The sequence below is a fragment of the Phoca vitulina genome, unplaced genomic scaffold (assembly GCF_004348235.1).
Source record: "Phoca vitulina isolate PV1807 unplaced genomic scaffold, GSC_HSeal_1.0 scaffold77, whole genome shotgun sequence".
In the NCBI taxonomy this organism is placed as follows: Eukaryota; Metazoa; Chordata; class Mammalia; order Carnivora; family Phocidae; genus Phoca; species Phoca vitulina.
This window is the reverse complement of record NW_022589780.1, coordinates 1,898,295-1,909,618: the sequence shown is the minus strand read 5'-3', so window position 1 is coordinate 1,909,618 and position 11,324 is coordinate 1,898,295. Positions and strand designations below refer to the sequence as shown.

The 11,324-nt window shown below is 45.5% G+C and overlaps 1 protein-coding gene across 1 annotated transcript; it reads left to right on the top strand.

The window, feature by feature from the left end:
- Window positions 1–7,460: 7,460 nt before the first annotated feature.
- On the top strand, window positions 7,461–8,189 carry LOC116625355 (ectodysplasin-A-like). Its single transcript, XM_032393834.1, has one exon. The coding sequence runs from the start codon at window positions 7,608–7,610 to the stop codon at window positions 8,187–8,189; it is 582 nt and encodes a 193-aa protein (XP_032249725.1). The 5' UTR covers window positions 7,461–7,607.
- Window positions 8,190–11,324: the final 3,135 nt, after the last annotated feature.

Here is an 11,324-nt window from a genome sequence, read left to right as displayed (position 1 = left end):
GGAAGGGGCATGATATTGGAAAGAAGAAGGGGAGTAATGTCAGCAAAATGTAAAATGGCAGGAACATAGGCTTTTGTTCCTGGACAATGAGAGCTACAGTTATGCAGAGGTCATATTTTGTCAAGGCCTAGCAACAGCATGGCTGAAATGGTAGTTTCAATCTAGCCAGATTGGAGGGCCTTGGATGTTAGGATAAGAAGTTAGGTTACTGTTAAATAGTCAAGGGGAAATTATTAAGGGTTACTGTACAGAAAAATGACCTGATAGGCCCACATTTAAGCACATTCATCTAATCATAGTATACACAGTAGCCCTAGAGTTGGGGCAAAAGGATGGTGTCAGCAGCAGCCAGGCTGGGAGGAGAAGAAACTGACTTCCAGCTGGTTTATCACTCTGCCACTCCAGGAATCTCACAGTGTCTGCATGTCTAGCTCTATGAGGCTGAATTTTGGATCTGTTGGTAGTTGGGAGATAAGTTTGAGAACAGAATGTGGAATTTTTGAGCCAGTCAGACTTGGATTTTGAATTCAGACTATCACGTAGTGGCTATATGAATTTGGGCCAGTCATCTAACCTGTCTCTTAAATGCCTCAGTTTCCTCATCTGTGAAATGTTCGTAATACTAACTTCCCACAGAAGTTAATGAGCAAGGCTAGCACATAGGAGATAAATATTCAATCAATGTTCCTTTCCTTCTTTACCCACCCCCTCTAGTTAGTTGCGTGGCCTTTTGCATGTCTTTCTCTGGGGGAGGTTGCCTCATATACAATGAGAGAGCTATTCTTTCTGCTTTACTATGCTGGAAGAAAAGTCCTTGCCTATGCAGTAACACATCTGACCATTCCTCCTGTCTCCTTTCTCTTACTCCACTAGGGGATGAAGTCATTCCATCAACATTTACTGTGCTTCTATTATGTGTTTGGTACTGTTCTTGGCTTAATAAAACAGTGAACAAAAACAGACAAAATTCTTTGCCCTCATGGGCAAAGCCTAGCTGTGACTTCAGGGGAGTCACACAATAAGCAAATACATATATAATATGTCAGAGGGTGATAAGTGCTAGGAAGGAAAACATAACAAAGGAAGGAGACAGAGAGTGATGGGAAATTAGTCAAGGAAAGGTTCTCTGATAAGGTGACACCTAAGAAGAGACCTGGAAGAAGTAAGGGAGAAGTCATGTAGCTATCTGGGAGAATAACATTCCAGGCAGAAGGAAAGACAAGTAAACAGACCCTTATGTGGGAGCATGCTTTGCAAGTTCAAGGAACAGCAAAAAGATCAATGTGTCTGGAGCAGAATGCAAGAAGAGTAGCAGGAGAGGAACCCAGTAGGTGGCCATCAATCACATCATATAGGGCCAAGGCAGGGACTCTGAAGGAGATGGGGAGCCATTGGAGGATTTGGAACAGAGGATTGATAGGCTCTGACTTAACATTTTAACCAGAAAGCCTCTGACTACAGTGTAGAGAATAGAGTATAGGGTGGCAAGGAAAAAGCAAGAAGCATGGAGACCTGGGAGAGAGCTAAAGTAGTAATCCAGTGAGAGAGCATGGGAGCTTGGATGACAGTGGTGACGGGGAGGTAGTGAGAAATGGTCAGGTTCTATGTATATTTTGTTTTTGTTGTTGTTGTTGTTTAAGTAACCTCTACCCCCAATGTGGGGCTCAACTCATGACCCCAAGATCAAGAGTCACATGCTCTACTGAATGAGCCAGCCAGGCACGCCCTAGGTATATTTTGAAGGCAGAACTGACAGCATTTGCTGACAGATTGGATGTGAGGTGTTCAAAGAAGAGAGGATTCAAGGGGTGCCTGGGTAGCTCAGTTGGTTAAGCATCCAACTCTTGATTTCGGCTCAGGTCCTGATCTCAGGGTCGTGAGATAAAGCCCCCTGTCAGGCTCCACACTGGGTGTGGAGCCTGCTTGGGATTCTCTCTCTCTCTCTCTGCCCCTCCCCCCCACTCTATCTCTCTCTAAAAAAAAAGAGAGGGGGCGATTCAAGGATAACTTCACAGTGTTTGTCTTGAGCAGTGGGAGGATGGACTTGCCATTTGCTGAGATGCACAAGACCAAGGGATAAGTACATTTTAGGGGAGAAAAGCTTTGGGTTTGGTTATGTTGAGTTTAAGATGTCTATTAGATATCCAAGTGAAAATGGAGAGGAGGAAGTTGGGATACATGATACATGAATCAAGAGTTCAGGAGAGGGTGATGGGAACATAAGGGTCCTATCTCAACTTGAAGAATGCAAAAAGAAGGGGGCAGGCATTTGGCAAGGGCAAAGCATGTGGATGCTTTTCTGCATTTTTACATGTTCTTGAGTACTGTTATGTAGTTTTCCTCTCATCTCCTTTTGGTGGAAGTCTCTTATATAACAGGGACTAACATTTACCGCGTGTTTATTATGTGCCAAACACTTTGACATATAGCATCCCATTTAAGCACAGCTATATCACAGAACACATGTTGTCATCTCCATTTTACAGATGAGAAAACTCAGGCTCTGCAAGACAGGCAAAAATTATCTGTCCTAAGTCACACAGCTGGTAAGTGAATATACTGAGATTTAAACCAGGATCCAAGTCCTAAGCCCATGTCCCCCCCAGCTATGTATCTGCTTATCACCAGGTGGGTCAGAGAGTCAACTCTGTGATTTCTATGTCAATGATTTGTTCTGTAGATTTTTTTTTTTTTGAACTCATATCTTTATTTTTTTTTTGATGTAGTGTTCCATGATTCATTATTTGCATAAAACACCCAGTGCTCCATGCAGAACATGCCCTCTTTAATACCCATCACCAGGCTAACCCATCCTCCCACCCCCCTCCCCTCTAGAACCCTCAATTTGTTTTTCAGAGTCCATTGTCTCTCATGGTTCTTCTCCCCCTCTGATTTCCCCCCCTTCATTCTTCCCCTCCTGCTCTCTTCTTCTTCTTCTTTTTTTAAACATATAATGTATTATTTGTTTCAGAGGTACAGATCTGTGATTTTTTTTAAAAAGATTTTATTTATTTATTTGAGAGACATGGTGAGAGAGGGAACACAAGCAGGGGGAGTGGGAGAGGGAGAAGCAGTCTTCCCGTGGAGCAGGGAGCCCGACGCTGGACTGGATCCCAGGACTCCGGGTTCATGACCAGAGCTGAAGGCAGATGGAAGGCAGACGCTTAACCGACTGAGCCACCCAGGTGCCCCTCTGTGGATTAACCAGAGCAAAGAGGTATTTAAAACCAGCCCTTGGCCAACTCCTTATCATATTCTGACAGAGGTTGTCAACTTGTTTTGAATGTTTATTATTCAGGCATTGACAGCTATATTATTTTGCTATTAGGCCCAGACAAAACAAAATTAGGAAGGTAAACTTGAAGGGACAAAAAGCCAGTGAAGTACTGCAAACCAATTATAGTTGAATTCATGGGTTATTTACTTTTCTAGGTTGTCCACAACTCCAAGAGTAGTACAAAAAAGAGGATAATTACACAATTGTCATTTGGTTCAATTTCCTTTATATCTTTCCATAATGTGTTACACAGTAGGTGCTTCATAAGTGGTACTGGCAGGCCTCCCTTGGCCCATTTCCTTTTTTGGAATTCTAGGTAATCTAGGTTACCATAGCAGAATTCATGCCCTGTTAATTTGACAAACAATACTGGTGCCTACTATGTGGTGGGTGCTATGCTAGTTACTGGGACTACCAAAGTGGAAAGGGTGTGGTTCTTACCATCAGGGAGCTCATAGTTTAGTGATGAGAAAGCATGTGAAAAAAGAAAAATACAATGTGGTTAGTGATATCATTGACATGCTCAGGGTACCGTGAAAGTATAAAGGACAATCTGTTTGGAGTGAGTTGTGGGTCTGTACCAGAGGGAATATGTGATTCGATTCTTGAGGAAGTTATCAGATGTCCAAGGTGGGAGCATTCCAGGCAAAGAAACCAGTTTGTGCAAAGACGCCGATGTGTGAGAATTGTCAGTGAATTTAATTTTGTGGGAGTATGGGTTCCTTGTAGGATAGTGGGAGATGAGGTTGGAAAGGCAGATTATGGGTCATGATAAGGAGCTGATATTTTGTCTCCTAGAATACATGGGGCCAGACAGGTAAGGTAAATGAGTGATAAGGGCAGTAATGGAGACTAGAAGAAGGACGTAGGGATGACTGTGTGGAACTTGATTGTTCTAAGGGGTTAGTTATACTGACTGTAGCCATATGGGAATATGGATCCAGTGTTAGCAGGTTTTCTGATTTATTTTTAGGGAGAGAAGCAGGAAATCTGATTTTTTTATGTGAAATGTCCTGATTTCTAAATGCTGGCAATTAATTTTTTTTTAACTCAAAGTTTTAGCCAACTCTGCACCAAATACAACACATCTTGTTTGCTGGATGTAGCCTGTAGGCTGTCATTTTGAGACCCATGCTGTAGGGGATGGGGGATTTAAGGAAGCATAGAAGCTATCTGAAGTAACACTTCAAAACACTTTTATTTTTTTATTTCAAAATTATTTTCATTCTCTACTTTCATAGTTATTTGTAAATCATCAATATCAATAGTTAACACGCTTTCTAAAAGTGTTAATGATGAATTTTCAAATCTCAACTGGATCTACATTTTATTTAAAAAAAATTTTTTTATTATGTTATGTTGAGAGAAAGAGAGAGCACGAGCAGGTGAGGGGCAAAGAGAGAAGCAGACTCCCTGCAGAGAGAGTCTCTCTCTCTCAAATAAATAGATAAAATTAAAAAAAAATAACCATGTACATTCCTCACTGGATTGCTCCATTTCCACATACCTATTGCATATGAAGACATATGTTCTTCCTCTGGGGAACCAAAGAGAGGTTCTAGGTCAAATGCAACTTGCAAGTCTTCTGAGGGCAATGGTGCAACCCAGGGTCTCAGTCAGGCTGTTAAAAAAGCCTGGTAGAAGAGGGTAAGCTGAGACCAGTAAGGCCCTCGAGCACCACTACCAGGAAATGGCTGTTACCTGTTTCCTTTTCACTTTAAGGAAACCAGGGGCAGTCTCTTTGAACTGTGTATACAACCAAACCAACATAGCCAGTGATAACACAGATAAAACACAATGTCATAGCTGTTAAAGTGCAAATTCCTCATTTTACAGTTGGAGAAACTAATGTTTCTGGCCAAAAAGTCACTGGCCAAAAGGCACAGTGCCTTAATCAGAGTGACCCAGCAAACCAGTGGCAAGGTCAGGTCTACTGACTCCTAGTTTAACATTCTTTCTAATAATCCTAGGCTGTGAGGGGCGCCTGGGTGGCTCAGATGGTTAGGCTTTTGCCTTCAGGTCACAGCTCCTGGCTCCGCGGGGAGTCTGCTTCTCCCTCTCCGTCTGCCTCTCCCCCTGCTCATGCTTTCTCTCTCTCTGTATCTTTTGGTCTCAAGTGAATAAATAAAATCTTAAAAAAAAATCCTAGGCTGTGATAATGAAGATAAGTTGGCTCTGTAGTTCCCCTAGCACCTAGAATTCCTAGGGTGCCTGGGTGGCTCAGTCGGTTAAGCACCTAGAATTCCTAGACGGAACAAGCAGGACTTGAGATTAGCTTAACTTGTAAGTGCTCTTTTACATTTTCTTATCTGCGATGATGATGATATTCTTCGCAAACTTTATACTTCATGGGTAAGGAAAGGGCCAATGAGGGGACAAATAGATCTTTGTGAAGCACTGAGATCATTCACAAAGTGTCTGGAGGAAAAGTTGGCTGTGGCTAATATATTTAAGGTTTATGACCTCTGCTTTTTGGACTGACCTTTCCACTGTACGCTTTGCTTTTGTTTAATTGTTTCTCAGCTTTTTTTAAAAAAATTTTATTTATTTATTTGACAGAGAGAGACACAGCGAGAGAGGGAACACAAGCAGGGGGAGTGGGAGAGGGAGAAGCAGGCTTCCTGCGGAGCAGGGAGCCCGATGCAGGGCTCTATCCCAGGACGCTGGGATCATGACCTGAGCCGAAGGCAGACGCTTAACGACTGAGCCACCCAGGCGCCCCTGTTTCTCAGCTTTTGTCTTCTTTTCTAGATCTCCCTATTTTTCTTCTTTCCCATCAGCCTAGGTCTCAGGCCTACCCTTGACAAGTCAATAAAACTGCTAATTATTCATAACATGGGAATAGGAGGACATAGTGACCAAGAAGCATACATATTTCCCCTGCTACGGTCATTCCGCTCTCTATAATCTCAGACTAGTAACTCTTGTCGATTGTAACTCAACTAATCCTTTCCATCCTTCATTTCAGGGTCTATTGTTCCGACATTTGCCTTTTTTTTGGTTTTTGCTCTGAACCCTTTTCTCATTGGTTCAGTTGTTGAAGATGCTGCAGTTGCAGCAGTGTTCATCTGGAACATTTGGCTGACTTGTTGAACTTCCCCCAGGGACTACTCCAGGGAGCGGAGGGGAGGGGTTGAGAGGCCAGAACAGTTGCCTGCAAATAGAGATGCCAATGTAGCCTGGCCATTCTGTGGACCACCCTTGTAAAAACGCACCCCACCTGGCCCTCAATTTCCCCGTTTGCTCATTGAAGGCAGATATTCTTCACTCTAAACTCCTGTTGCTGAGGCAGAAGAGAAACTCCACAGGCTGTGGATTATCTCAAACAGCACTTGCTGCGTTGTAAAGGGACCCACACATATTTGTTGAATTAATTAATCTATCAAGAAATTTCAGGGGACTGTTCGAACCTGCGTGGGGCAACATCACTTCAGTTCCACCTGGCATAGGTGCACTTCTTGGCCATTTAGATTGAGGCCCCAGATTCACTCTAGGAGTGGGGCTGCCTCGGTCCCACCCCAATCTCACTCCCTTTGGCTCCCAGGCTCCTGGGTCTCCTTTTTCTTTTGGCGCGCCACAGGATTGCAAACACAGCAGGCATGGTTTCATTCCAAACCAAGAACTGTTTTAATTAGTTTAACGTCTGTTAAACGCTTTGAAGATTGAAAGCAACAGATAAGTACTGGATGATGTTATTAACAACTGCAGTTAATTGCAAACATTTCTATTAATTCTAGTTTCTGTTTCCTTTTCTTTGCTCCACTTTCTTCCCAAGGTTCCCCAATTCTTCTCGGCCTCCCCCTCCTTGCCTTCTCCTGCCCCCGTACAAGCGCTATAGGGTTAAATTGGGGCGGAGTCCAGGGATGAATGACAGCGGCGGTCACCAACTGGGACAGGCGCAAGCGGGACGAGCTGGGTGGGGCAGTCAGGCAGAGGGGGGAACCCACACGCCCCCAAGGCCCCGCCCTGTGGCTGGAGGCCCAGGGTGGAATGGCAGGGGGCGGGGCGCCAAGGCTTGGCGGGCCGGTGGTTGGGCGTCCAGGCAGCCGCTTGGGGGATGGGGCGGGGTCGGCTTGGGCCACCTCCCTCATTCTCCCCGCGGGCCGAGCCGCCCCTCTCTCCCGCCCCTCCTCCTCCCTTTCCCACCCCTCGGAGTGGAGCTGCACATGCGGCAGCTCCCTGCTCCGTTCTGCCCAGCCTCCGTTGCTCTGGAACGGGTCCCTGCAGCCCCCAGCCGATGGCAGGGCAGTAGCCGCCTGTCAGGGGTCCTGAACGGCTGAGGCAGACGCGGCGGCTCCAGGGCCTCAGAGAGTGGGTGTCTCCGGAGGCCATGGGCTACCCCGAGGTAGAGCGCAGGGAACCTCTGCCCACGGCAGCGCCGCGGGAGCGGGGGAGCCAGGGCTGCGGCTGTCGCGGGGCCCCTGCCCGGGCGGGCGAAGGGAACAGCTGCCGGCTCTTCCTGGGTTTCTTTGGCCTCTCGCTGGCCCTCCACCTGCTGACGTTGTGCTGCTACCTAGAGTTGCGCTCCGAGTTGCGGCGGGAACGGGGAGCCGAGTCCCGCCTTGGCCCCAGCACCCCTGGCACCTCTGGCACCCTGAGCAGCCCCGGTGGCCTCGACCCTGACGGTCCCATCACCCGCCACTTCGGGCAGCCATCACCTCAGCAGCAGCCGCTGGAACCGGGAGAAACCACACTCCCCCCACACTCCCAGGACGGGCACCAGGTGAGTCACCTAGGAGGGGCGGTGGCGGCGGAGGCCCCCTCCCCTTGTGGGCAGGGCGGGGGCCCTCCCCCACAGGGCCCTGGGGAGGACTCTGCCACCTCCAGCCAAGTTGCAGGGCCGGACCAGGGAGTGGGCAGGCGAGCCGGGGAGAGGTTGCCCCGGGGCAGGTTGTCCTGGGTCCTGGTCTAGCTCACCCAGACTCTCTCCGGACCCCTGGACTTGGGAACTCTGGCCGGCGCCCGCCGCCCCCCAGCTACCCGCTGCCTTGGGGAAAGTTGGCGGCTCTCCCGGCCGCGGAGGTGCGGGTGCTGCCCCTCTGGCGGACTAACGGCAGCAGCTTGGCCCTTCTGCTCCTGGTGAGATTCCCTGCCCGCGGTGCTTGTTTTTTCGTGTCCAGAGCTGATGCCAGCACGAGCAGGCTCTCCTTTGGAGTTGGAGCTGTAAACAGCTGTAATAACTGCTCCACAGTTGAAACAACTTTTAATCGTATTTTCAGCGTGGGTCCTTGTGCGCTGACCAGAACGTGGGCTTGTTCACACTTACCTGCAATTTGAGACTGGTTGTCCTCAGTGTTCTAGTGAGGATCAGCGCCCCTGTGGAATTCTGGTAGAAATATGCCGTCTTGCTAGACAACTTCTGAACAGCAATTTAAAAAATCTATGGAAATAAAACTCACCCTTTGCATGCCGGTTCTGACTCTTTTGGGGGGGGTAGGTAGGGTGAGTGTGAAGTCTATTCACTACTGCTAGTTTGAGAACAGGAATCTACTGATGGAATAATTACTCAAGAGTAATCTTTCAAGGGCAGTTTTGTTTTGTTTTGCAATCTTTATGGTAGCTTTGGTAGTTGTCTTCAACTAAATCTGGTGCACTTAAAATAAGTATTCTCTTAAGTGCCATATTTTGTCATGTGAAATTTAAGAGAAGCAAGCATCCAAGAATCCTTTTGAGGTGGCTAGAGAATAATAGTGAATTTGTTCCTTTTGGGGAAGAGGGCAAGTTGTGTAAATAAGTTTCTTGAAATGAGGGGCCCAGGATTTCTATATTTACTACCACATCCAGAGTCATTGTCATAAGCTAAACATTATTTGTGCTCTTTGACCACCTATCCAAAGCTGGCATCTCATTCATGACGAAACTGTAATGTTGGGACTGACATATATTCTACATTGTGCATTGTAAAGTTACACTCAGCCGAAAAACGTCTTGCTAGCACACTCCAACTTATATAACAGCTTATCAAAGAAGAGAATCAGTAGACATGCTTCTCATACTTGAAACTTTAAACACTGTAGCTAAATGATAATTAACTAGGATTCTGGCTCCCTTTATCTATCCACCCCCGCCCCCACAATGCCCAGTAGAAATACTTAGCCACTGAACATTGATACTCTGTGAAAAGATGAAGTAATTGAACTTCCTTAGTCAAATGGTAGCCAAAGCTTTTGGTATTTAGGATGGACAGACCTATGTTTATATACTGAGGATTAGCAGGACAGCTGCACTCTAGGGCGTCTGTGATGGTGTGTGACTCTCACAGGTCTACAATGGCATTTAGTCGCCTGTTGTTTGCATAGCACTTCGAATAGTTCTGTCTAGGTTTAAATACAGCTCCCTATTTTCTGTCCTTCTGTTTTAATCTTTTTGAGGAGTAGCAACAAGCATACTGGCTCTTTACATTTGCTGGCGTCAATTGGAGTCAGGGATTTTTAGAATTGTGAGGGGCCCTATGAGTCCATTTTGTTTGATCCCCTTGGATAGCACAGAGGCCCTGAGGGAGGGGGGAATGATTTGTCCAAGGTCATATAACTATGGTCAACAGTAGAAGGGAAGTTGGTCTCTTGACTCCCAGTTCAAGAAAGTTCGTTTGTTCCCCAATAGCATACAACTACTGGAACCTTTTTGGGAAAAGTGGGATGGAGCTCCATAGTACAATTCTTGTAATGTAGAGGACTCAGATTTGCATCAATTTCTTTTACTCCACCTGTATTTTGGCCAGACTAAGTTTAACATGTATTCCTTACTCTTTCTGAACATTACTTTCGGGAGAATTGAAATATACTTTAAAGGAATTTTAGCCCAGATTCAAATTATTTTCTCTTGAGGATATTAGTTTTGGTACTCCCCCCACCCCCCCCAAAAAAAGGGAAAAGTTGGCTATTAGAGTTAAATTGATACTGCTACATCTTGGGTAAAATTTCTAGTGCCCTGGTGCACCCTCTGCTGGCTTTGCAGGGACATTTAATTGCAGTATCTGCTGACAGTCAAGATTCTAAGTTGTGCTGACAGATTCTGATTCATAAACAAGGAAGTAAACAGCCTTGTGGGATTTGGCCACGTAGGTCACATTTTTATATTTTAGTTTTTCAACACAAACAGCTGCTCTTACAGCAACTCTTAGATGGAGAGGAAGAAAGATAAAAATATTACACCCTTCAATGGGCAGAACATTCAGGTTTCTCACCAGTTTATTTGCAAGGAGTAAAGACAAACTGATGAGACTAAATTGCGGAAAGATCTCATGAGACCAAGTAGGCAAAACAGAGGCACTTCATTGTATAAGGTCATACAAACCTACCCATGTTTATGAGATGATGGGCTCAGTTATGACTCAAGAAAGGGATCTAGAGATCACTGAAGAGGTTCATTTGTATCTCTCAATTTAAAAACGTTTAAAACAAGATACAGAAGAAATTAGGGCAGTCGGGATACATAGCAGAAAGATCAGCAAAGTTCTCTGGGGGAATTGGTAGAAAAGCCTCCCCAGTGGGGACACTGCTAATGATAAAAAGTGAGAGGGTCACCTCAGACCTTTTGGAATCATAACTGTCTCCTTCAGCTGGAGTAGCTGAGGAGTACCTGTAGATTTATCCGGCTACTCACTGAAGATGATCTAAAGAGCTAGGTACATCTCACCAACTTCTGAGTCAGACAGTACACAATATGATTGTTACAGTAAAAAAATAAAAAATCACTGTTGATCATTCTGTGAAGAAGTTGGCCCAGTTGTGATTATGGTCCTCAAAGCCAATAATATGGTAGACATCAGCAGGAAGGATGTTGAAAACAATGACAAAACAAAACCCTTATCTTTTCCACGTAAAAGATCAAAAGTGGATTTGCATCCATAATCATGTAGGAAATTCTGGTGGCTGCTTCTCAAGAAAAACCTAACAGCTGATAAAAGTCCCTAGAAACCCAATTAAATTGATCAAAAGGATAGAGGGATTTTCTAGTTGTTTTTTTTTCCCCAGTCAGGAGAGAGAGAGAGGTTGAGGGAGGGATATGATCAAAGTCTACAAAACCATGAGAGAGATGAATAAGG